General features: G+C 47.1%; 1 protein-coding gene and 1 non-coding gene across 3 annotated transcripts in view; one reads left to right on the top strand and one right to left on the bottom strand.

Annotated features, from left to right (window-relative positions):
- HOMER2 (homer scaffold protein 2) overlaps positions 1-27,164 on the top strand; it is a 100,985-nt gene that overhangs the window by 41,492 nt on the left and 32,329 nt on the right. For both annotated transcript variants that reach the window (XM_057719978.1, XM_057719979.1), the window contains exons 2-3: positions 5,130-5,286; positions 21,350-21,481. In XM_057719978.1, the coding sequence (XP_057575961.1) occupies positions 5,130-5,286; positions 21,350-21,481 (289 nt within the window). The remainder of the gene's footprint in view (positions 1-5,129; positions 5,287-21,349; positions 21,482-27,164) is intronic.
- LOC130847264 (U6atac minor spliceosomal RNA) lies at positions 1,598-1,723 on the bottom strand. The gene has a single exon (XR_009052047.1). It is a non-coding gene; the product is annotated as a U6atac minor spliceosomal RNA (small nuclear RNA).

Below are 27,164 nucleotides of genomic sequence, written 5' to 3'. Positions count from 1 at the left end.
TCAAACACCAAAGGAAGGAGAATAAAATTGGGTATGAAGGTAGTTTCTGTTCTCTGATGTGCACTCTCTTCAGCTTTTCCCTGCTGGGAAGGAAAGGTGGCCTCCTGGCTTGGAAAGTTCTGCTTCTCTTGAATTTTTCTATTTATACGGATTTGCACACTTATAGGAACTGAATTCTGTGTCCTAGTTCCAGCTCTTTCACTTTCTCAGGTAGGGCAAGGTGCTCTTTCCAAGTTGGGGTCTGCTTTTCTGGATTTTGTGGTGAGGTTTGTACTCTGATTTTGCTCATAAAGATGTATGGCTTTGCTGTCCACATTGGATTTGCTGTCCACATTGCCTGAAATTACCCTGTGACCCTCAATTTTCTATATGGAGAATGCTGCCCACTCACAGCTCTGTCCAAAGGGTTAAATGAGAACATATATAGTCTGCTTGGGGTGCAGTAAATTTTTTGTGAAGGTCAATATGTTAGTTACCTATCAGTGTGTAATCAAGCGCGACAAACTTCGTAGCCTAAAGCAAAACACATTTCTGTGGGTCAGGAGCCCAGGAATGACTTAGCTGGGCCCCCTGCTTCAGGGTCTCTTAGGAGGTGTCACCCAGGTGGCAGCCAGGACTGGGGTCTCATCTGAAGGCTCGAGTGTGGAAAAATAAGCTTCTAAGCGGTTGCTGGCAGAATTTCATTTCCTCAAGGATGTTGGACTGAGGGCCTGCGTTCTTCTCTGGCCACCCTCTCTGGCTGGAGTTCCTGCGGGGTGGCCCTTCCCAACATGGCACCTTGCTTCAGCTCAGCCAGCAAGAGTCAGGCAAGGGAGTCTGCTAGCAAGACAGAAGTCACAGTCCTCTGTTACCTGCTCACACAAGTGATATCCTGTCACCTTCACCATATTCTATTGGTTAAAAGTAAGTCACAGGTCCCACCCATGTTCACAGGGAGGGGATTACACAGTGGATCACAGGAGTCACATCAGAAGCCGCCTACTGCGGAAGCTATTATTTTAGGAAAAGAGTGTAATGGTTAAGAGGGAGGGTGTCCGTGTCACTTAGAAGTGACTTCAAAGCTCAGATCTGCCACTTACTGTGTAACCCCAGGCAGGTTCTCAGCCTCTCTGAGCTCCGTTTCCCCACCTGCATCCCCATAGGCTCGTTGGGTCCCTAAATGAAAGGTCATGTGTAAAGCCTGGCAGATGGTAAATACTCAGTAAACACTAGCTGGCTATTAACTAAATATTAGCTAAATAGTAACTGCCTTTTCTTTCCATCCTGTCTTTTTTTTTTTCTTTTTCTTTACCATTAGATTTTTAAATTTTATTTTTTGAATATCAAGTACTTTATTGCTTTTTCATTTCAGTTTTTGTCAGTTTGTGGTCTGAAAGATTATAGCTGGCTTAATTCAATTTGAAGAGGAATTATTTCATACTTATTACATATAAGACATTGTACCAGAGAATAAGGATTCAAAGGGGAAAAAGAAAATGGCCAGTGCCTTTAACAGAGTATACATCACAGTGGTACTTTAGAATCAGATAGTTATTTTTAACGCTGTATTGGGATACGATTGATATACAATGCACATAAAGCACACAGTTTGATATAAGAAAAAAACTGGTTAGATGCCGCAAAGTAGGTGACAGTGCCTTCGCTGTATGTGTGTTGTCAGGCCCAAGGGCCTCTTCCATCCTCTCCAAGGGAAGTGCTTACCTTCTCTCCTCTAATACAACACAGATTTTTGAATTTTAGAAAGATAAAAGAGAACTGTCCAGTGGCCAAGGACTTAGTTATTCATGTGGAAATCCCAGTACTGTGTGTAGTTTCCTGGACTCAAAGCTGCGCCAAGCTGGCCCTGCCTAGCGCAGGTCCCCAGGCCTAAGGATCGCGGGTCTTTGACCTCAGAAGGGCCGTGGCTCCTCCTGTGGTGCCCACCCTCAGAATGGGGATAGCGGGTCTCCCTGTAGCTCCCTTCCTGGGTCACTGTGCTCTCTCCACACTGGAGCAGCCACTTCCCCTGCAGGGGCCTGACCATGGAGACCAGGGCTGCAGCCACCGAGGGTGTGGCCAGCTGAGCCCACTGTGCTCTCCCAACACCCTTGCGTTTTCGGTTGGGGTCCCGTGATGGCGTTGGTCCCCAGAGCTGAGCGGACAGATTTGGAGATGGGGCCCTTCTTGTCTGTATGCTCACCTTGACCTGAATCATGCCGAGCAGATGGCTTGTGGCTTTTGCTTATCTGTGGTCAGAAAGCTCTACCACCTTCTCGTGTCTCCCTGCCTCTCCCCCTCTGTCCCTCTCCACCTTGCTTTCCTCAATTCCTCGATCCTTTAGGCCTCAGGGACACAGAATGCTTTCTGAAGGTCACGCTTGGCCACCACAGGCTGCCCTCTGACCTGACCAGGGCACCTCTGCCTCTCCATGCCCCTTCCTCCCATCCTTTGCACCCAAATATGCTGGGTTTTTTTCTTTTTTTGATTAACGAATTTATTTGGTTGCACCGGGTCTTAGCTGTGGCAGGTGGGCTCCTTAGTTGTGACTCAAGGGCACCTTAGTTGTGGCAAGCAGGCTCCTTAGTTGAGGCATGCAAACTCTTCATTGCGGCATGCACGTGGGATCTAGTTCTCTGACCAGGGATCGAACCCGAGGCCCCTGAGTTGGGAGCACCGTGTCTTCACCACTGCGCCACCAGGGAAGTCACCCCAAAGATCCTGTTCTTGGTCCCTCTGTTGTTCTGTTGGAGCTGTGGGAGGATGTTTTGGAGTCGTTTCTGTCCTTCTGGAGGAGCGATGTAGGGGTGACTTCTTCCATCATGTCTGGATCATCTGATAATGTCTAATGTGAGTATCTCCCCAGCTTCCTAGAGGATAAAAAAATCACCTGTAACTCTTGTTAAAAATAGAACTACCCTGTCCCCTCCCCTGATGGCCAGGTTCCTGCGGGAATAGGTTGGGGCCTGGGAACTTGTATTTTTACTAAATGCCCCAGCTAATGCCCATCAGAGGTTTAGGAAACACTGGTCTAAGGGTCCTAAAACCCAGACGCAGTCCCTCTTCACCGGTGTGGAGGACACAGGGAAGACCCGAAAGCCTGGCCCCTTCCCCTGGGAGGGCTCCTGCCTGACCGTGGGTCCCCGCCCAGCTTGTTAGTGCTCTGTGCAAGGGAGGCAGAGATTTTAGCGTAATTCAATTCTTTTTTTTAAATTGAGGTATAATTGACATATACCTTTATTTTAGTTTCAAGTGGACAACATAATGATTCGCTATTTGTATACATTGCATAATTCGATTCTTTTAAAAACCTGTTCTGTGTTCCTGCCCTTTCCATCGCTCCCTCCTCTTAAATAAGCAGAAGAATTCCATGTGAGCAAGTGTTTTCTTTTATGGTGTTGAACTTGGATGATGAGCAAAACATGGTGCCAGGGCTGCAGTCGCACAGCTGGAGGATGCAGATGTTAGGCTTCCCCATGTGGATTGGTTAGGAGGGCTGGTATTCACGGGCACACACACGCTCCCCCGTGGGCCGGCCCCTCTCGACAACAGATGCAGGAAATTACAGTGAGAATGTTCCTTTTGTCTCTACATCTGTCACCCTGTGGCTGGAAGGGTGTCGGTTTAGGATTGAGTGGGTGGGTGAACTTGGTCACTGTTGAGGGAAGACAAACGTCCTAGTGATCCACACCCCAGAGGCTCTTTCCCTGCTCCTGGGACCTACAAGGAAGATTCAGGGAGCTACGGGTGCTGGGCTGTGTCCGTTCTTCTGGAAAGCTGGACTCTAGAAACAGCTGCATTGAGCTAGCAGGAGGAGCATGCTCTTGGCTTTTATTTATTCAGAGAAATAGTCGTGAAAAAGTTTCTGCATTCACTTACAGCAGTTGATGGTGAATGCTGGTATTCATGGTGTTACTAAGTATCCTTTGCATGAGGCTCAAATACACAGTAAATTGCTTTTCTCTGGAAAAGTCTCTCTTAAGAAAGAGCTTCCTTTCCAATAATGAACCTTCTATAGCCAGGAGGGGTTCAAAGACAGCTTTGCCTAAAACCACTGCATCCAGAGACTGGAACACTTAAAATTCACTTTTTCCTTTTGATTTTATTTTTTGTCTCCACTTGGGTCTCGTATGCTTTTTTTGTCATCTCTTTGACATTGTGAGGATTAAAAAAATTAATTTTTCTAATTTTGATTTAATTGTTTATCTCTAATAAGTACTCATTAATTATTAAATCTGTAGCATTTTATGAACGATGGGATTATTTTTCCATCCTGGTGGCTTTTCCCCCTTATTTTGTCTGATTTGGAACACAAAAAGATTTTCGAGCCAGTTTGCCTGGAGGCCCTTTATTCAAAAATAATTATATTAAAAAAAATTATATTTTGTAATACGTCTGTGATTTATTTTGTGAAGTAGGTACCTTAAAACACGAAATGCAGTGAAATCCATTATAGTTTTCATCCATTTGCCTTATTGAAGCTTATTGTCAAGATCTAATTAGTTCCTCATTCAACAGAAAGAAACATAGACACTGTGCTAATTTGGTTAATAATCGCATTAAGAATTTACAGGCATGTGAATGAAAAAGCAACAACTATTCAGAGGCAAGAATAGCAAAAGAGATTTGATGAACTTTACATAAAACACAAAGAGTGTAAGTTGGAAACAAAACTTTAAGGCTCAGTCAATTATGAATGAATGCATCGTCCATAAATGCTGCAAATCTGAGGAGTATTTAGTAGAAATATAATATGAAGTCACAAGTGGTTTGTAAAGTCCTAAAACTGTTGGAGAATCCACACCCCCCCAGCAAAAAAAAAAAAGACTGTTGCAAAATCCTGAAAATGCCAACAGGATGTCAGAAAAAGAATAGGACGCTTGACAGGGATTGCAAAAACACTGCACCAGGAGTTGTCTGAAGCAAATAGCTCCTTAGGCCAATTGCCCTGGAGCCTCGAGGTGTCGGGTTTCAGTAACTACTCTGCTGGTGTCTCTTTTTTTTTTCTCCTTTCTTGCCTTTTCTTATTTTAATTGTTCTCATGCATATGTATCTTCACCCATAAATGATTAAAATCTTAGGCGGCTTAGAAATCATAAATTATATATAAAGCCTTGTTCCATCAACTCACATGCCTGTCTCTTCTCCTGCAGAGAACAGCCCATCTTCACCACCCGAGCGCACGTCTTCCAGATCGACCCCAACACCAAGAAGAACTGGGTGCCTGCGAGCAAGCAGGCCGTCACCGTCTCCTACTTCTACGATGTCACAAGAAACAGCTATCGGATCATCAGTGTGGACGGAGCCAAGGTACCATCTCGCCAACTCACTTGAACGTTCCCAGTCACTTATTTTTCATCAAAAACAATACGATACATTCGAAAATTGGAGGGAAAAGGGTGTACTCCAAATCCTGCCACCTTAACAGAGATGTTATTGTCATAATGTCTTTACAATCACAGAGCCCGCTTTTTTTCTTTTTTCATTTAAATGTATGGCAAATGGGAAAAAAAAAGATATCCTGTTAGCACACTGTCTTCATAACTAGCATTTTAATGCCATTTGAGTAATTCCACCAAGGGCCTATAATGTCCTTAATCTCTCCCCTTATGGTTGGATACTGAAGTGGCTTCCAATTGTTTACGATTATAATGCGCATCTTCATGAAACAGATACCCTCGTTTGTTCATCAAGCCTATTGCTTTCTTTTGGATATTTCCTTAGAATAGATTCCTGGAAGTAGTGTTACAGGTCAAGAAAGTAATGCTTTATGGCTCTTGGTGGATTTTGCCAAATGGCTTTCCAAAGGGCTCTGTCTTCCAGCATGTATGAGAATGCCTGTTTATTGCACCTCCGACAGCGTTGGGTATTATATCTCGTCTGGTTTCGGTGTTATTAGGCATGGGAGTTGAATTTTATTCAGTGGTTTTGGAGTATTTCTTGAAATAATTTTTTTTCCTGATGTTTTCATTATTCTGCTGTCTTTCTCAGTATTTCTTTTTTTTTTTTTTAATGTTTTTTTTTTTTTTTTTTTTTTGGCACACGGGCTTAGTTGCTCCGCGGCATATGGGATCTTCCTGGAGCTGGGATCAAACCCATGACCTCTGCATTGGCAGGCGGATTCTTAACCACTGCGCCACCTAGGAAGCCCCTCTCAGTATTTCTTGCTACATTATTATAGGAACAGAATAAAGAAGGGATATCAATAGACATATCACCAGGTTTATAAAAGGAAAAAAGTAGACTTGATGCTTTATAATTTCTTTACTGTCTTTAATCTGTGTTCATCCTCATGGACATTTTTAACGTGGATTATCTGCTGTCATCTGAAATTCAGTGTGTCTGAGGCTGAATTCCCCTATTCACTCCCTAGACCATCTCTCCATTTCCATTTCCCAGTCACTTGTTGCTCGAAGGAAAGGAAGGAAGGAAGGAAGGAAGGAAAAAACAGAAAAGCACAGTCATTCCTTATTCAGTCGGTCAAACAAATCTGTCTTTCAAGTGTCTCAGTTTATACTTAATGCTTTGTTTCAAGGCTGTAACTCTTGTCCTGGTACAGTCTTGCTCAGACCATTGCAGTAGCCTTCTGACTGGCCTCCTCTCACCTACAGTCTGCTGCTAGGTCAGCATTCCTGGGGAGTTGGGTGGGGGCTGGGTAGTAGAATATGGCCTGGCTATGGGCTTCTCCCTCCACCCCCTCACCCCCCTGCCCCACAACCGCAGAGCAAGAGGCATGGGAAGCCTCCACTGACAATCCCCCAGGAAAGGTGTGAAAGCCTGTGGTACCTCTGGATCTCCTGATGGGGCTTCTGTCTTAAGGCAGAATTCTCCCTTTAGCCTATATTCTCTAAAGGCCTCCTTTGTACTCTCAGAACCATGGAGACTGCAGATATAGGAGCTTGGCCTCGTGATCCTCTTTCTCTTCCTTCAGGTTGCTACAACCCTTCCTCCCCAGAAGTTTTCATTTTGTGGCTGAGATCAAGGAGAGGCAGTGTCTGGCTGAGTTCACGCTGCCGGTGAGGCTTGGCAGGCTGGTGCCTGCAACCCAGTTCCTCGGACACCAGGTCCCAACCCTCTGAGCTGGAGCAGGCTTCCCCTGCAAGCAGGATGATCGAGTTTGGCAGGGTTCTGGTGAGCATTCAGGAAATGTGGACCTGCCTGGCGCGTAGTAGGTAGGCACCTTGTGTTTGAGCATTGAATATCTGAAAGGTGCCTTTATTTTTTTTCTTCTGGACGACGTGGTGATACTGCAGTTGTATTACCACTTTCCTTCTCTGTGCTTTTGAGTTGGAATCTCCTTGACTCTGGCCGGGATGTTCTGCTAGGGGTGGTGAATCAAGCTGATGTTGCTTGCTTTTATCTGTAGATTCTGTCAGTTCATCTGCCATCCCTTGAGATGGGTTTGCACTTTTGTCAGCTGAGGTGTCCGAGGATGGAGTGGGCTTAAATACAGATAAAATGACTTCTTAGAGAAAGTGCTTTAGTCCTGTTAGCTGGGCTTTGAGTAATTTGTCAGTGTGTCAGGCACTGCATCATACAGCTCTGCAGCTCCTGAAGGCTGTGACCATGGTGGGTTCCGAGCCAAACAAGCCAGCTCTGAGAAATCAGACGGGTGGAGGAGGGTGGGCTAGCCCCCAGCTCCAGAATAGAGCTAGTTCCGGCCCAGATGGGCGATCCATCAGGTTATCCAAAAGTGGGAATCGGGGGCTTCTCTGGTGGTCCAGTGGTAAAGAATTCATCCTGCAATGTGGGGGATGCAGATTCCATCCCTGGTTGGGGAACTAAGATCCCACATGCTGCAGAGCAACCAAGCCTGCGCGCCACAACTACTGAGCCTGTGTACCTCAACTAGAGAGGCTGTGTGCTGTGAACTACAGAGCCCATGTGCTCTGGAGCCTGTGTTCCACAACTAGAGAAAAGAAAACCCGCACATCACAGTGAAGAGCCCGTGTGCTGCAACAAAAGATCCCATGTGCCGCAGCTAAGACCTGATGCAGGCAAAAATAATTTAAAAAAAAGAGAGATAGGATTAAGATGGCAGAGTAGGAGGACGTGTACTCATTCCCTCTTGCAAGAGCACTGGAATTACAACTAAATGCCAAACAATCATCCACAGAAAGACACTGGGACTCACTAAAAAAGACACCCCACATCCAGAGACAAAGGAGAAGCTGCAATGAGATGGTAGGAGGGGCGCAATCATGTTAAAATCAAATCCCATAAATGCTGGGTGGGTGACTCACAAGCTGGAGAACAGTTATACTGCAGAAGTCCACCCACTAAAGTGAGGGTTCTGAGCCCCACGTTAGGCCTGCCAACCTGGGAGTCCAGCAACGGGAGGAGGAATCCCCAGAGAATCAGACTTTGAAAGCCAGCAGGATTTGATTGCAGAACCTCCACAGGGCTGGTGGAAACAGAGACTCCACTCTTGGAGCGCACACAAAAAAATGTGCTCACCAGGACCCAGGGGGAAGGAGCAGTGACCCCATAGGAGACTGAACCAGACCTACCTGCTGGTGTTGGAGGGTTGCTTGCAGAGGTGGGGGGCAGCTGTGGCTCACTGAGGAGACAGGGGCACTGGCAGCAGAGGTTCTGGGGAGTGCTCATTGGCGTGAACCCTCCCAGAGTCCACCATTAGCCCCACCAAAGAGCCTATAAGCTCCAGTGCTAAGTAGCCTCAGGCCAAACAAACCAACAAGGTGTGAACACAGCCCCACCCATTAGCAGACAAGCAGATTAAAGTCTTACTGAGCTCTGCCCACCCATCCCTACCCACCATCAGTCCCTCCCATCAGGAAGCACGCACCAGCCTCCTAGATAGCTTCCTCCACAAGAGGGCAGACAGCAGTATCAAGCAGTATCAGCAGTATTTCGTCTTGTGGAACTGAAAACCACAGCCACAGAAAGATAGAGAAAATGAAAAAGCAGAGGACTTTGTACCAGATGAAGGGACAGGATAAAACCCCAGAAAAACAACTAAATGAAGAGGAGATAGGCACCCTTCCAGAAAAAGAATTCAGAATAATGATGGTGAAGATGATCCAGGACTTTGAAAAAAGGCTGGATGCAAAGATTGAAAAGTTTACCAAAGACCTAGAAGAATTAAAGAAAAAACAAACAGAGATATGCAACACAATAATTGAAATGAAAAATACACTAGAAGGAACCAACAGCAGATTAACTGAGGCAGAAGGGCGAATAAGTGACCTGGGAGACAGAATGGTGAAAATCACTGATGCAGAAAAGAATAAAGAAAAAAGAATGAAAAGAACTGAAGACAGCCTAAGATACCTCTGGGACAATGTTAAACACACCAACATTCGCATTATAGGGGCCCCAGAAGGAGAAGAGAGAGAGAAAGGACCCGAGAAAATATTGGAAGAGATTATAGTTGAAAACTTGCCTAACATGGGAAAGGAAATAGCTACCCAAGTCCAGGAAGTGCAGAGAGTCCCAGGTAGGATAAACCCAAGGAGAAACAAGCCAAGACATATAGTAGTCAAATTGACAAAAATGAAAGACAGAGAAATGTTAATAAAAGCAACAAGGGAAAAACGACAAATAACATACAAGGGAACTCCCATAATGTTAATAGCTGATTTCTCAGCAGAAACTCTGCAAGCCAGAAGGGAGTGGCATGATATATTTAAAGTGAAGAAAGGGAAGAACCTACAATCAAGAATGCTCTACCCAGCAAGGATCTCATTCAGATTTGAGGGAGAAATCAAAAGCTTTACAGACAAGCAACAGCTAAGAGAATTCAGCATCACCAAACCAGCCCTACAACAAATGCTAAAGGAACTTCTCTAAGCGGGAAACATAAGAGAAGAAAAGCACCTACAAAAACAAAAAGAAAACAATTGAGAGAATGGTAATAGGGACATACATATCAATAATTACCTTGAATGTAAATGGACTAAATGCACCACCCAAAAGACACAGGCTGGCTGAATGGATACAAAAACAAGACCCATATATATGCTGTCTCAAAGAGACCCACTTCAGACCTAGGGACACATACAGACTGAAAGTGAGGGGATGGAAAAAGATATTCCATGCAAATGAAAATCAAAAGAAAGCTGGAGTAGCAATAGTCATATCAGATAAAATAGACTTTAAAATAAAAAATGTTACAAGAGACAAGAAAGGACATTTCATAAAGATCAAGGCATCCATCCAAGAAGAGGAGATAATTATACATATATATGCTCCCAATATAGGAGCACCTCAATACATAAGGCAAATGCTAACAACTATGAAAGAGGAAATGCAAGGCAGAAATAGAGACACAGGTGTAGAGAACAAACACATGGACACCAAGTGGGAAAAGCGGGGAGGGTTGGGGGGGGATGAATTGGGAGATGGGGATACCAAATTGTACACTCTAAATATAAGCTGTTTATTTTCTGTTAACTGTATCTCAATAAAAGTTCTTTAAAAAAAAAAAAGTGGGACTTGGGAACCCAGGCTGTGGGGTGCCACTGGAATCCAGCAGTGGAACCCCCAGATCTCTGGCCACCCCTCCTACGGCACCTGACCACCTGGCATTCCAGGAGCCCACCCAGCGGGTCACAGGCACTGTAACAGGGCCTTGTTCTACAAAAGGGGGCATCCTGTGGTGGAGCCGAAGGCCCAAGGGAGTGGGTAGGGACCAGCCTTCGTCCTTTAGTGACTGTGACTGGCACTTGGGGCCGAGGTTGGGGGTGTGTCCTGCTCTGAGAACTGGAGCACAGAATACCAGACAGTGGTCCCAAGACCACCTCAGCCCTGCTGCTCCTTTCCCGGAGCTGCTCAGCAGCAATGCGCAAAACCAACAGGCCAGGTCTGCGTCAGACCCTGTGCCTCCAGCTGCTTCACAGGTCAGGGGAGACATGGAGAAGGACCCCAGCATGGTGATTTCCCCAGGGTGGGAGCAGCTGTTGCCACCGCCCAGTCTTCTACACCTTTCTCCTCCCCACCCATGGCTGAGTTCCTGACCCCCCAGCCCCAGCTTCCGCCCTAGGGGCTGGAGTAGGGCTCAGTATGCTGACCTGATGCCAGTGCTGCCCGTTCCAGGGCTCTTGTCCGTTGCCCCTCCGCATCCCACCCCTGCCCCTGGGTCCTCATCTTTGTGTTCCACCACATTGGGACAACCCCACTTTGTTTTAGGCCTTTGGTTCCAAATGTGATCCAAACTAAGATGACAGATGGTCAGATGCTTTTAGGCTTTTGGGCTGTGTCTTGGTCCATGGGCTGCACCTCTACCTTGGGCAGCTCTAGGGCCCCCAGTCCTGCCTCTCTCTCCTGGCCTGGCCAAATCAAGTCTTCTGCTTGGTGCTTCTGGGCCAGCTATCCCTCCCAAGGCAGGAGGCTGCCACGGTCTGGAAGGAGATGTGCTTCAGGAACAGGTTGCTGGTATGGAAGGGACTTGGAGGTGGTCGTGAGCAGAGGCCACAGAAGACGCAGCTGCTGAGTCACCTGCGGGCAGCCCACAGAGCATGGGCTCCCTGTGAAGGAAGGAGGTGCTGCCAGCAGCTATAGCAGCTGTCGTCCCACACCAGGCACAGCAAGCGTCTCTGCCCTGTCCGAGCATTTGTCGTGCTCTACTTGGGGAAGGGTGCAGGGAAGCCCTCTCCTTCCCCCAAGAGCCATTGGTGCTGCTCGTTATAGGAAAAATCTGTGCTCAGACCTTTTCATTCTTCCTGAAACACTGAGGTGTTTCCTTCTTCCAGGGAAAGTATTTCACATGTCAGTCACAGCTGCTGCTCAAGACAGATGTGGGTGGGAGTACGGTGGTGCGTAGCTCCAGTATTGCCTGGGGGTTTTGTGGATCCATTTTGCGGGGCGGGGGAGGGGTGGGGTGGCGGCGACCAGGAGACTGAACTCTTTGAGGGCCTGGCTCATCTTTGGAGTCTCAGCATCAAGCTAGACTGGGCAACACCATAGATGTGGGTGGGTGATGAGGTCAGGCCTAGCAACATCCTTTCCAGGCCTGCAGGAGGTGTGCTGTGTCCACGGATGGACAGTGGGCAAGAGTAGGGTCACCACCAAGAGGGAACCAGGACCAGAACTTCAGAGTGTCACGCAGGGTCAGCCCTGTGCATGGACAGATGGGAGCCACACGAGGGCACATCCCGCCTCCCAGCTTCCCGGAGCTCTGACGTGAGCTAGCACATCACCGACAGTCGCGACCAACAGGCCTGTGACTGATGGCGAGTTTTTGCGCAGAACAGCCACCTCTATTAAAAAGGGACTCTATTTCCAGAGCATTGGTTAATTGAGCCATCGCAGCACTTGATTTCATTGTGCTGTTGGCACTCTTTGCAGACTGAGTTAATCATTGCCATCCTTATGAGAAATTGCCTGCGCCCGTGGACAAGACCTGCCTGGAGCAGGTGTTTCTCCAGGGTGCTCTGGATGGCTCTCCTGCCCTTGGTTCTCAGCTATTTATAGGATCACAGAAGCCTGTATTGGAAGAGACCGTAGAGGTCATCCATTCTACAAATATTTAGCAGCATCCGCTGTGTTTTGCCTAATCACGACAATTCAAAGGATATAAGCCTCTGAAACCCTGACTTGTTTGGTATTTTCTTCTGGGAATGTGAAATTGCTTTTAAGAACACAGTCAGGGTCCCCTCTTCCACCCATCATTATAGGTTCTCTTTTGTTTTTGGTTTTTTTGTTTTTTGATGTGGACCATCTTTATTGAATTTGTTACAATATTGCTTCTGTTTTATGTTTCGGTTTTTTGGCCATGAGGCATGTAGGATCTTAGCTCCCAGACCAGGGATCAAACCCAGGCCCCCTACATTGGAAGGTGAAATCTTAGCCACTGGACTGCCAGGGAAGTCCCTAGTTTCCTCTTTTGGATAAACACAGAGCATCTTCTTTTAAGGGAGCAAACGTATGGAAGATTCTCAGCACATGGTAGGATTCCAATGAATGTTGGTTTCTTTTCTTCCCTGACTGTGATTTTAAAAAGAGAATAAAAGCATCTATTAATACCTTTTCTGGAAGCAGGCAACAAGTCTTATAATTTCATTCCCAGCCTCTTGTGGAAAACTTTTAAGTTCTTCCAGCTTCTGTCTCCCTGGATTTGGGACAACTTGCCTTGAAGAGGAATCCAGGGGCCTGCCTCCCATTTTGTGACAAGCAGCTTCCTCGGAAGTCCAAAGCCAGACTAGAGACTGGAGGAGATGAGCTTTTTGCTTCTTCCAAGTAGCTCTTGATTGAATGTGTTCTGTGCATTTTCTGAAAAGTTGATTCCAGTGATCTGCAGGAACTGAGTCTTTTACTAGGGAGTCTTTTTTTCTCCATGCAAGTTTCAGAGAGAATTTACAAAGAAGTGGAAGGGGGGTGGGCACAGGGGTCGGGACCCCACATTAACAGTTGTGCTTTAAAGCAGCCCCGTCACCCTTTTGGGCTTCGCTTTCTAAGGGCACTCCCCTGCCCTCCCCTCCCCCCACCCCCCCAGTCTCCAGGGAGGCACCAGTTCTGGTCCTGCTGAGTCGGTCTGCTGTGTTGAACACCCACATGTGCCCTTTCTTTCCACATCCAGGGCCTCATTCTTCCTTGTTCCCTCCTGACTGTCCCGACTGCCTTCTGCACTCCTGCATTCCTTGGGCTCTGCCTTGATGCTCCTAAAGTCCTCTTCTACCCAGGCCTCTTCTCTTGAACCTCTGTCCCCTCCTGCTGGGTGACATCCTCCACTCCCGTGACCCCAGAGTCTGCTGAGTCCCCCTTTGCCCTAAAGCCGGAACCCACAGGTTCAGCCACTTCCTCTGCCCCCAACACAGTTTTCCAGTGTCCCCACGCCCAGGACACTGTTTTCTCTTTTCACAAGCTTCTGCTCACCCCGGGGATTAGTCTCTGTGACAGCTTTGTTATAGCTTTGTGTGTGCTTTATTTTTAACTGTTTATCTGTGCCATTTAATGTCTGATATAAAGTGAACACTCATGTACCCAGGACCCAGCTCAGGAAGTCCGTCCTCTACTAGTCCTTCAGAAGTCCCTTTCTGGGCCTCTCCCTAATATAGGCGCCTGCCATCTGCCCTGTAAAAGCTTACCACTCTCTTGAAATTTATATTAAGCATTCCTTTGCCTTTCTTTATTCTTTTGCCACCTGTGTATATATCCCTAAACCAGAGGTTGGCAAATTTATTCTTTTGCCACCTGTGTATATATCCCTAAACCAGAGGTTGGCAAACTTTTTCTCTAAAGGGCCTAATAGTAATTTTCTTATGAGCTGTACATTCTCTTTCACAGCCATTCAACTTTTCTCTTGTATCAATAGCAAGGAAATAGCCAGAGACCAATATGTACATGAATGGCTGTGGCTGTGTACCAATAAAACTTTCTTTAGAAAAACAGGCTGGATTTGGCCTGAGGGCTATAATTATTGATGCTTGCCCTAAATATATTATTTAGTTATGCTTGTTTTTGATTTTTATATAAATAGAATCATACCAGAGACCTATACTGTATGTCTTCTTTTGTGACTTTTTTTTTTTTTTTTTTACTTAACATTAGGTTTTTGTGGTCATCCGTGCTATAGATTTGATTAATTTTCACTGATGGATAGTATTTCATTGTATGACTATACCATAGTTTATCCATTCTGCTGGTGGGGGACATTTATGTTTGCAAACAGTTCTACTGGGAACGTCCTTTTGCATTTCTCCTGGTGTACCTAGGCAAGGGTTTCTCTCAGATACATACTTAGGAGTGGATTGTTGGCTGGCAGGTAATGTGCGTTTTAAACGTTATCCGAGAAAGCCACATTGGTTTTCGAAGCGATTTTGCCACCCTCACCCCCACCCTTGGTATCAACAGATGTATTTTGAATTTGGTGACTATATAGTAGTAATGGTAACGCAGTTTCCACACTACTAGTGAAATTGAGCTTGTAACTTATGTCCGTCAAGCTCAACCTGCCTCCTTCTGTCCAGTCCCACAAGAGAGGGGCCTGTTCACCTGCCTAGAACTAAGCCCCGCTTGGGTCCCATCTGCTTACCCCCACCCCTAGCATGTCCCTCCCACTCACATACCTACACTGGGCCCTCACCATCGCAGACCCAGAGTAGACAAGAGGTCTTTTCACGTGACCTTTCACTCCATGCATGCCTGAGAACGGTAAAAGTCGGAAATGAGTCAGAGCCTGAAAGAGAAACAGGCAGTAAGGTGGATTCCAGGTGCAAGAGCCGTTCGCCAGAAATGATTTGGGAACCCAAGAGGAACATACCCAGAAGGAATGTATCCTTAGAATCTTCGATCTGCCCAGCTTCTCAGGAGGACTTGGTCTTGGTGGGCTGAGCCAAGGGTAGCACAGGAGTTTCCATGTTAGTGGGAAATGAAGGAAGAAGGTTCTGGGATTGACCATTTTCTGACAGCTGAATTGCCTCAGCTGTCAGTCTTGCTGCTCTTGAGAAGGTCAGTGCACTGGATTTCCTGGGAGAATGGCCAGCCAGTTGCCTCACTAATTGTAGAGATGGGTTTACTGCTATGACCTTGAAATTGTTCAGACCAGCTACCTCTGGTGAGTCATGGCAGTGTAAAGGATATTGTAGGAGCGAATGATGGCTTTCCTTCTCTTCTCTCTCCTCCACCTTCTGGGTCTTGGAAGTTCCAGAAGTCCCAGAGCCTTTGGTGAGCCTTTAGGAGACAGCCAGGGCATTGCACAGTCTGCAGAGAAGCAGCCTGAGGGATTGCAAGCACAGCACAGTAAAGGGAGCAGGCTTTCCTTTTTCTCCCTCCTGGCTGACCTCCAGCTTGTGGGATTGCCGAGACCAGCTCGGCGACTCGAGGTGAGTGACGGGTGCCGCAAGCTTGAAGAAGACACAGACACAGACTGAAGAGAAAGATGGGACCAGGGGACTCAAGACCTCTAGGATCAAGAGCCCTGCTGACTCATCCCAGGCTGCTTTTATTGAGTTCGTGGGCTAACATTCTCAGGTTACACTCATAAACAATCAAAGGCCTCACATGACTGAGGCAATTATCTTTGTTTACTTCCTGGGTCCGAGTTGAGCAGGTGTGGATTTGAGCTGGGGGTGGAGAGCAAAACAGCCCTGGGGGCAGGAGACCTCTCTCAGATATTAGGGGTCTGTGCCCCACCCCTGTTGGCCCCTCTGCGACTGTGCCTGTCTTAGGTTGTTCCTCCCTTGAGGAATCTTACCCGTCTCTGGCTAACCAGTCATCCTCCAGGGCCAAACAAGGTGATACAAGGAAGGCTCTATGCACCACCCCTGTTGGCCCCTCTGCGGCTGTGCCTGTCTTAGGTTGTTCCTCCTCTGAGGAATCTTACCCGTCTTTGGCTAACCAGCCATCCTTCAGGACCAAACAGGGTGATATTAGTCTCCACGCCCCGCACCCTCAGCTCCTCCACTGCTCAAGCAGGACATTCTGAATCCCATCGCTCGGCCCACATACTTCAACATTTTCAATGTTTCAAAAAGGTTCCAGAATGTCTTCCCACATGGGATCTTATAGGTTGTGTTTGGTAAATGCCCGGGCACCTTGATGCCGGTGACAGAGTGAGAGGTAGCCATGCTGAACTGGGATCAAAGCAGTCCTGGTAGAGCAGGCATGTCAGTAGGGAATGAAGAGGACAAAGACACTCCCACTGTGAAGTTTTGATGAAGACGTCCTGCAAGACTGGAAGTCTACCCTGGATGTGTGGGGGGTGAACGCCTAGTGTATTTGTATGGGTAGGAGGGACATCCTGGGGGTGGCAGTGAGGAGGTGGGACCTTGGGGACTGAGGCTCAGTTCTGGGCAGGTGAAAGGACGCTTCTCTCCTAAGACTGGAAAAAATGAAGTAGGATGGGTTTGAAGGACTAAATTATAGGCTGGGAGTTCTAATACACCTCTCTACCCTCCACTGCCTGCCAACACACATGTGATACAGGAGGGGAGGAAAGAGATGTGCAGTTGGTGAGAGGTCTGGAATCGCTGCTTAGAGTGAGCCCTGGGGGAATCTGGGCACGTGAGGAATATCTGCAGCTAATTTTAGCTGCCCATTTGAAGTCATACTAATCAGCTATATTGTCATGCTGGGGTTCAGTTTTGCTTCTTGATGTGAACAGCAACCTTATGAGACGTTGCATGCTTCCCATAAACATTAGAGAAAAATGTCACTCGAGACACATGGTAAATCGCATCTCCATAATTCAGCACTTCTGCTTTTGAGTAAGGTATGTAGAAGCCAGTAGGCCAGTGCTCCTTCTGACGGCAACTAGAAAAAGCTGGATAAACACAATTTAAAGGCATCAGAGAACTGTAGAAATGATGAGGCCTAGAGGGACTAAAATTCCAGAGAGGTGAGGACCACTCACAGATGACAAGCAGCAGCTCTTTTCTCTCTTGGGAGCATTTGTCAATGCCGGGTGCTGCCTGCAATTGGGGCTTGGCTCACATACAGCAGTACTGCTGGGAGAAAGACACACTGAGGAAACATTTAGCAGTGCACGGGGCTAGCATGACAAAAGTGGAGACTCAAGGGGCTTCAGACCCCCTCAGGACATTTGCTGAATTCCAAGTCTGTGCCAGTGTAACGAGTTAAACTGGACATTTCTGAAAGGCAGAGTGAAATTTCTCTCAGATTTACAGTGCTCAGAAAGCAGAGACCTGCCAAGGGGTCTGAGAAGAGAATAGTAAAGACATAAAAGCCCCAGAGGGGATGGGGAGTGGACACTGGGCATCTACGTACCCTTTTCACCTGGGGCACTCACTGATTCTAGGAGCAGCTAGGTGTTGAAAAGCCAGGCTTGGCTCCTGGGAAAGGCAACATCTGGGGAACAGAGAAACCAGCAGAGATTTTGGAACTTGAGTGACAAAATTGGAGACTTGAGTGGCCCCCAAATACATGGCTAGTTGCTCTTTCAGGGTTTGCCAGATTTTGAAGATGTGTCAATTTGGAAGGCTACAGGACGAAGCTGAAAACATGTAATGGACAGAAGTGAACCTCCTGCTTTCTTTCAGGGAAGAGCAGATAAAGACCTAACAGGCTCTCACTTGAAAGCTTTGGAGGGTCTACTCTAAAAATAGGGGTGAACCAGAGGCAGGCTGAGCATTACTGGAACTGGAACTGGAACTGAAACTGACCCTTAGTCCCTGAGTGAGTTAGGGATTCCCTGTCTACCCTACTTGCCTAGCAGAGGAAAGGGAAAATGATGTCTGATAGATGGTAAAATCATGTGGAGCCCTGACAATTTTATACCCATTTTCTATCATATAATAAAAAAATTACCAAAATTGATGCCTAGAATCAAGAGGGCAAAAACCAGGTAAGAGAAGCAGATTCAAAGATAATCCAGATGTTAGACTTAGCATCAAGGATTTAAAAATAACTATAATTTATATATTCAAGGAAATATAGGGAAAAAATGGGCAAAATAGATGAAAAGAAGGATATTCCCAGAAACTTAGAACTTTTTTTAAAGAATCAAATGGACATTTTAGAACTAAAAAATGTACAAAATCTGAAATTTAGAACTCAATGGATAGGTGTAACAGTAGTTTGGATATATCAGTAGCCAAGATGTGTGAACTGAAAGATCAATAAAAAATACCCAAATTGAAATGGAGAAACCCAAGAATCAGGGGGTGAAAACTGTTAAGGATATAAATCATGCTGGACACACACAGAAGATCTAGTATACGTGTAATGGGAGTCCCAGAAGGAGAGCAGAGAGAATGGAGCAGAAGTCATATTCATAGAGAGAATGTTTGAGAATCTTCCAAAAACTGATGAATTTTCCAAAATTGATGAGTCCACAGATTTAAGAACTTGAACCCCCAAGAAGCATAAAATATAGATTTAGTTAATTATTGCCTTATATTATATATTTTTTAACGAGTTACTAGTTTTAAGACCTTGAACAAGTCATTGGACCTTGTTGAGCATCAGTTTCCCCATCTGTAAAAATGGGTATTATTCAGAAAAAGAAAAATAAATACCGTATGCTAATGCATATATATATATGGAATCTAAAAAAACGGTACTGATGAACCTAGTGGCAGGGCAAGAATTAAGACACAGATGTAGAGAACGGACTTGAAGTCACAGCGGAGGGGTGGGGAAGGGGAAGCTGGGACGAAGTGAGAGAGTAGCATTGACATATATACACTACCAAATGTGAAATAGGTAACTATTTGAAAACTACTGCATAACACAGGGAGATCAACTTGTCGTTTGGTGATGATCTAGAGGGGTGAGATAGGGAGGGTGTGAAGGAGGCTCAAGAGGGAGGGGATATGGGGATATGTGTATAAATACAGATGATTCACTTTGTTGTACAGCAGAAACTGGCACAACAGTGTAAAGCGATTATAGTCCAATAACGATCTGAAGAAAAAAACTGGGAATTAGATGAAAGACTGAAGAACTACCTTAGGAACTGTTAAGATCTAAAGTGATCTAAAGATGACCAGTGGGCATCACCATTCTTCCAGCTTGACTGACAGTGGGACAACCTGTTTGGGAGAAGCTTCAGAGGTGTATCTGCCTCTGTCCTCTGCCTTTCAAGGGGGCTTCAGGGAGGGAGTGTGGAGGCTGACCTAGAGGCACAGGTCTGTTGTGAAGGAGCAGAAAGATTTAGAATGAATTAAGTTTCTGGATGGGTCTGGTCATTGCTTTGCTCTCCCAGGATTCTGGTAATTGAGAGGTGATCAGGGTTGGCTTCCTGGAATCATGTGATCCACTCTGATCCAGCTCCCAGCCACATGCCTGCCCTCGGCCTGCCTTGGTTCCACTCCATCGGACCTGCCTGGAGCTGAGCCAGAACCCAGCCAGCTTTCGGGGTCCCAGACGCCTTCCTTTGTACTTGCCCTTAGATCTGCGTTTTCCACACCTCACTCCCCTGCCCCCATTTCCTGATAGTGTCTGGTGACAGCGGGCAGAGCTCTTTACTAGTGTTGCATTCAGTTATCTGAAAAATGTGATAAAATGTCTTAACTCATACAGAGTTGGGTATTAGAGGAACTAGCACAGGAAGGAAAAGCAACCTGGAGTGCAGTGAAGGCATCAGCTTCTCATAGCCGGGGCAAGAACAGGAGCTGTCGTGTATAACATGAGAAGCATGTCATACAGAAGTTCAGAATACAGGGCTCTAAGTCAGACAATCTGGGTTTTATCTCTAGGCTTTGCTACTTGCCAACTCAGTTTCTCCTGTGAAATGAAGGTGGTAGTCATACCTTGTAGGCTTCCTGTAAGGTTTAAATGAGCTGATGTAAGTAGTTTCTTAGTCTTTAGTAATTTAATATTTAGTATTCAGTCTGCCAAGGATTTCTGCCAGGTGAGCCTATTATTGATACTTTGTAACACGATCAGTTGTTTAGTGATTGTTTACTTACATGTCTCTCCCTTTCCTGATGACTTGCAACTTGAAGACCAGGAATCCTGACTCCTTCCTGTTTGTGTCTTTGGTTAGCAGAATATCAGGCATATAGTGAATGTTCAGTGAATGTTTGTTGAATGAATGAATGTACCATGTGCTGGAACATCTTTTTACCTCCACATTCATCCTCTACTCTTCTTCACTCTGCTCTGGTCCCTGAGGAACTGACCTGCAAATGATATCAATGGGCCCACGGGGCCTCTGGCTTCTGGTTGGGTTTGGCCAATGGCAGGAAACCAGAATGTCAGAGGCAAGGGCTTTTTTTTTCTGCTGGCTCCTCCTCCTGTGAGGTCACCATGTGCTGGTGTGTCCCTCAACAGACGGTCACCTCTCTCGTTAAGGCATCCTGTGCTCCATGACTCTCTCCTCCCATGTCCCATAGCCTCTTCACCCCCTCCTCCTTTAAAGCCACGGAGTGGTGGCAGCAGCTAGCACCGGGTCCCTGCACCGTCCATACACCCAGCTCACACCTACCCAATTGGTCTATAAATTAACCCTCCACAAATGATCCCAGTTGCAGTGTGCCTCTTCTTTGCCGCGGGGAAGCAGCAAGCCCCCATCGCTCATGGAGATTTTAAATGGTTTGAGCTGGACCCTGAGGCTCCAGGCACGTAAAAAAGGTGTGCAGCGTGGTTCTTCGGAGGATGTGTGACGTGGCTGGCCATTAAGGGCAATCGGATACGCGACAGCTTTGGGGAAATAAATAGCAGTTTTGGAAACTATCCTCCACTTAGGAGAGACTTTCTCCCACCGATAACTTGTGAGATCTTATTTTAGGCCGACTGTCTGTTTTTAAGTCTCTGAAATTGCCCCTTATCATGGTTGTGTGTACGTGACTCAGCGTGGGAAGTGCCAGAAGAGGAAGAACTCAGGACCAGATATAACAGTGGGGATACAGGCTCTGTGTACTAGCTTTGCCAGCATAGGATTTTTTTAAGGAGTTACTTTGGTATGCAATTCAGTGGTTACATGTCGACTCTTTGGGCCGTTTTGCTGCAGGTGATCATCAACAGCACAATCACACCCAACATGACCTTCACCAAAACGTCGCAGAAGTTTGGGCAGTGGGCCGACAGCAGAGCCAACACGGTGTTCGGTTTGGGGTTTTCCTCGGAGCAGCAGCTGACAAAGGTAACGCGGTCCTTCCCCCAGCGCCGTGAGTGCTGTGTCCGGTGCTCTTCTCATTCGGTAGGTCGTTGCCTGCTGGGGGATCCGGCGCTGTCACTGGTGGGCAGATTCCTCTCTGGCCTTCAGTTTCTGCCCTTCTGGCACCGCAGGGCTGCCAAACCAGAGGACCTCGCAGAAATAGCAGGTTCCTTGAAAATGGAGACGTTGTTTGGCAAAGGGAAACATCTCTAACAATGCTGCTTCACAGCCTGAGGGTGCGGCCTCAGGACGGAGCTTTGCCGGAATTTCCTTCCCCAGGTGTCCACCCTGCTCCCTGCATCCAGGGTGTCTCTGACAGCCATTAATGTCAGTGACTCTCTGGGTTGGAGCCCTCAGGGAGTAAGGTGATGCTTAGGAAGAGTTCTAAAAGGTTTCTGCTCCCAATTTCCAACACGCATGCTGGTGAGAGGGCAGGAGGTTTCTCCAAAGCACCAAGCAGTTCTCAGACCCCAATTGGGGTCCGACAATGCAACTCACTTCTGACACAATCTACCTGGAGGCAGTGTCTGATCCCACAGGTGAAGGGCTCAGTCCTACAAGATCCCCCCCTCTACTTCAGACTCCAGTTGTAAGCCCAAGGTGTCACCTGTGCTTCTGATTAACCAGCTACAGATCAGAGGTTTCAGTGACCTCCTCCTAAGGTTCAATTAATTTGCTAGAGCTGCTTATAGAACTCAGAGAAACATTTACTTACTAGGTTACTGGTTTATCATAAAAGGGTATAAAAAAAAAAAAAAAAAATAAAAGGGTATAGCTCAGGAACAGCTGGATGGAAGAGATGCATAGGGCAAGGTATGGGGAAAGGACAGAGCTTCCACGCCCTCTCTGAAGTCTGTCACTCTCCCCAGATCTCTACGTGTTCGCCCACCCAGAAGCTCTCCAAACCCCATCCTTTTGGGGTTTTATGGAGGCTTTATTAACTAAGCATGATCGATTACATCATTGACCATTGGTGATTGATTCAGCCTCCAGCCCTCTCCCCTCCCTGGAGGGACCGAAGGGTCCACCCCTCTATTCATGATTGGTTCCCGTGGCATCCAGCCCCCATCCTTAGGTTCTTTGCAAAAGTCACCTCACTGACATAAACCTAGTTTTGATGGAAGGGGGCTTGTTATGAATAACAAGACACGCATTTCACCTTTATGGCTCTGAACTCAGAACTGAGGGCAAGAGACCAAATATTATGAAAAAAGATGCTACCATTGCTCTCACTGCTCAGGAGCTGTGAGCCAGGAACCATGGAGGAAGACAAGATATATATTTCTTATATATCACAATATCACAAGTTCTCAACCTGGAGTCCCCGCAACCCTTAAAATGTCACACAGTGTTTTGTGTGTGCGTGTGTTGCTTTTTTTCTAAGGAGAGGGTTCATAGCTTTGCTTTGATTGTTCAAGGGGTCTGGGATGCACTCTGTGGATGGTTAGAAAGGTGTTGAGGAGCAGAGCATGACTGACCACAGACTTGGAGAACCCCAAGGACTGAGGAAACAAACCTCTGACCACCTCTGAGGGGCGTCACCCAGCCGATTGAAGGGGCCAGAAGCTTGTTTTAGGAGAGTAGGCTTCCTTTTAGGATGGTGGGGAGCCCTGTGTAGGTATTGAGAATGTATTGGTTAAAAACAAGATTGCCTAGGGACTTCCCTGGTGGTCCAGTGGTTAGGACTCTGTGCTTCCACTGCAGAGGGCACAAGTTCTGTCCCTGGTTGGGGAACTAAGATCCTGCTTGCTGTGACAAGGCGAAAAAACAAAACAAAACAAAAACAAGCAAGATTGCTTAATGTGATACAAGAACTTATTGGAAGAATATCAGAGTATCTTAAGGAATCCAAGAGACAGTTGAAAATCCAGGAAGGGCCGGAGCCAGGCTGGGTTTGGGAATCTCTGCTAAAGGAGTTCTAGACCATTGCCTTGACCATCTGACTGACTACTGGGCAGGTGTTTATTGAGCTTCTGCTGTGCTGACACCATGCTGGGCACCGAGGATGCAGAAATGTGGTCCCATCTTCAGAGAGCCTTGAGAATTCCAGATGCCTGGGGAATTGACAGAGCTGCTTATTACAGACTTGGATGCTTGGGTTCCTGTGTACACTGAGGACAGTTATCACAGAGGGGGATTAAGATGAGTTAGGACGCCACCCCGGCAGGGACTTGTTAAATGCACCTTTCGTTTGTCCAGTGTGTGTGCGCCACATACGTACACACACGCGCACATTTCTAAGGAGGCCTCCAGCCACCCTGCACCCAGCTACAAACAAGCCGCCTAAAAAGGGGTGCCCCACAGACTGTCCTTCTCTGCATCCGTAGCTGCTGAGGACGCTGTTCCCTAGAAGCCCAAGAAACCCAAAATGGGCTGGTGGCACTCTGCACATCTTATGCCACCTATTTGTAGCAGCATCCTTTCCTGGGTGCTAAAATCTCCAGATCATAAGGGCTCAGCAACATGGGGCAGGAAGCAAGAAATCTTACGGGTAGCTCCTGGGTATAAACATGGGCGATGTCAGCTCCATCCCTGATACCTTAGTCCCTGGACTGCGGCTCTGAGGACGAGCATCACGTCCCATGGCTCTGCGAGATACGGTGTCCTAGCAGCCTGCACAGCAGAGTTCCAGAAGGCCTGCTGCTTCTGCTGATAAGGTTCGTGGGAGGATCAAGAATCCTGTGGCGAGTAGGCCTTGCTTCATTTCACTTGCAGAGAAGTTGGTTGGTTGGAGGTGGTGCTGTGTGGTGCAGAAGGCATTAAGTCAGTCTGCGGGTGGTGGGGCTGGGGGGCATGACAGTTCATAGTAAGTGTCTGTTCTAGTGAGGGTAAATTACTGAGTGCTCTGGAGGAAGGGCCCAGTGTAACTAGCTTTCCACCGGGGAGCTGGCTGATCCCTTAGAAGTATGATGCAGAATTGGGGCCTCAGGGCGGGTCCCCATTGCTGGCAGTTGATACTCAGCGGGGCCAGAAGTCAGGGTGGCCATGGGGAGCAGGAGTAGGTATTGTCAAGGCCACACCACGTTCTGTCCCTGGCACCAAGGCCAGTGTGTCCATAAGCCTTTCAAGCAAGTTCCAGGCTGCCTGGTGAAAGAGAATGACTGGGTATCCACAGAGCAGCCTTCCTGCCCCTGGTTCTAAGGATTCTCTCTGCTGAAGGGTGGAGGCTTCGGAAGAGCGTTGTCTTGGTCTGTTCAGGCTATTATAACAAAATACCATAGACTGGGTATTTAAACAAGAGCCTGTCACAGTTCTGCAGACTGGAGTCTGAAATCAGGGTGCTAGCACGGTCAAATTTAGGTGAAGGCCCTCTTCCAGTGTGCAGACTGTCAGCTTCTCATTGTGTCCTCACATGATGAAAAGAGGGCAAGACTGCTCTCTGCAGTCTCTTTTATAAGAGCACTATTCCCATCCATGTGGGCTCCAGAGAGTTAGGATTTCCACATATGAATTTGAGGGAGATACAGACTTTCAGTCCATTGCAAGCATTCGTGGGGAAAGTGAATATCTCCAGGCTCTGGTTCTATTTGGGCCCATTGTTGTAGCCATTTCCCACGTCGTTTCTTCCCAATCCCTCCCATGCAACGAGGCCCTTCGCCGTTTCCCCAGGGTTCCATGTAGATCCCAACTCCAGGCCACCTCTCCTGTGCACACCGGACAATGAGGTTTTCCAAGTTGTGCCACAGGGAGGATTTCCCTTTTCCATCATCCTCCAGACAGTAGGAAGAGTGCAAGCAAAATCCTGACACTGTGTGAGGGAAGCTGCAAACAGGGTGCCCAGGTTTTGGGGGTGGGTAAGGCTGATAGAGGCCAGCTGTCGAAAGGCCTTCTATGTCATGCCAGAGTTTCTGGACTTTATCATGGCCTGTGAAAGATTTTAAGCCAAGAAAGAAAATGATCAGATTTGCATTTTAGGTAGATTTTTTTTTCTGGCATCAAGACAGATTAGCTTGTTTCCGTCCAGATCAGAGATGATGAGGGTTTGCGTAAGAGTTGGAGAGATTTAAGAAATATTGAGGAGCTAAGTTGGCAGAACTTGGTGAGTGGATGTGGGAGGTGAAGACTGGGGGGTGGTGATGGCTGGATGATGTGATGCCATTTTCTGAAATGAGGAAGAGGAACAGATTCTGTGAGCGTCGGAGAGAATTTCTATAAAGTGGAAGCACGTGTGGTGGTGATTTGTTGAAAGAGTAATTAACCAGAACCTCTGTCTGAAGTGGCTGGTGGGGATTGAATGCCTTTTCCCTCTGAAGAAGTACCTGGTGGGGAGAAGATGAGCAGTGCCTCCCCTGCCTAGTGTCTCATATCCAGACTGATAGGGCTGGGAGCCTCAGGCTGCTGAGGAGGGTCAGATGGGGGCTTCCGTCAGAGACAGGGTCCTGGCTGCGCCCACCTGGGCCCACCTGCCTCTGATCCCACCCAGGGCTGGAGTTCTTCACGGAAGCCCAGGATGGTTTGAGGGTTACTCTCAGCTGCCTGGAACAATTTCTTCAATCTTTGGAGGACACAAAGTAGCTAGGAAGGATAAAGGGGTAATGTTTCAAAGAAAAGAATTGAAATAAGGGAGAACTCAGAACAAAATTGAGAACAAGTCGTTAAAGTTCCATTCTTTGTGCCTCCAAGAACTGAAGAGACCTTGGGCTGCGCGTGCTTCCAGGCATGGCCACGTGTAATTTTTCCCAGACAGAAGAAAATGTCCTATCATTAAGGAGGAGTGCCCTGTCTTCCCGAGTCACCTGGTCTCCTCTAGCGGCGTTGGAGTCCTGCTCTGTGACCGTGACCTGCCGTTGTCACGAAGAAGTATCGAATAAGCCCTCAGATGTCTCTTTTGTTCAGAATGTTTCGAATCAACTTCTCCCCTTCTCTTTGAAGGGAACGATTAACCACACACTGATAAATTACCATGAAGTGAGGCTGACAGTCTCGACAAGTGGCACTTAGCTAGCACAGAGGAACTTCGCCCTCACGGGTTCCCGAGGCGTGTTGCTGAGGGGGTGGCTGTGGCTGAATATTCCCGACTTCACAGAGCAACCACCCGCAGACCCGAACGGGGATATGGCAATCAAACACTATAACCAGGCCTGAAAAAGGAGCACCAGTGTGGATAGTTTCATGTGAGAACACTTTATACACACTTCTCTTTTTTACCCCCCGGAAGGAAAATAGATACCTTGGTCTTTACGGCTCCCATTATAAGGACCACGTCACACCAAAATCCGAAAAGTATTATAGGAACACTTTCTGCTCTTTATATAGGCTTTCCGAAATAACAAGAGCTGCATATTCCCAGAGGTAAGCTGGGACTCTGTCCACCCACTGGGGAGGGCATATTGCCTCAGCCTACTGAAGCATGTTGAAAGGGGACTTGTGTGTTCTGAACAGTATGGAGGTTCCTTAAAAACTAAAAATAGAGCTGCTGTATGACCCTGCAATCCCACTCCTGGGCATGTATCTGGAGAAAAACGTAGTCCGAAAGGATACACGCACCCCAGTGTTCATTGCAGCACTGTTTACAATAGCCAAGACATAGAAGCAACCTAAATGTCCATCAACAGAGGAATGGAGAAAGAAGATGTGGTCCATATATACAACGGAATATTACTTAGCCATTAAAGAGAATGAAATAATGCCATTTACGGCAACATGGATGGACCTAGAGATTGTCATA

This window comes from Hippopotamus amphibius, chromosome 2 (genome assembly GCF_030028045.1).
Source record: "Hippopotamus amphibius kiboko isolate mHipAmp2 chromosome 2, mHipAmp2.hap2, whole genome shotgun sequence".
Classification (NCBI taxonomy): Eukaryota; Metazoa; Chordata; class Mammalia; order Artiodactyla; family Hippopotamidae; genus Hippopotamus; species Hippopotamus amphibius.
The sequence above is the reverse complement of the archived record's forward strand: the minus strand, read 5'-3'. Positions and strand labels throughout refer to the sequence as shown.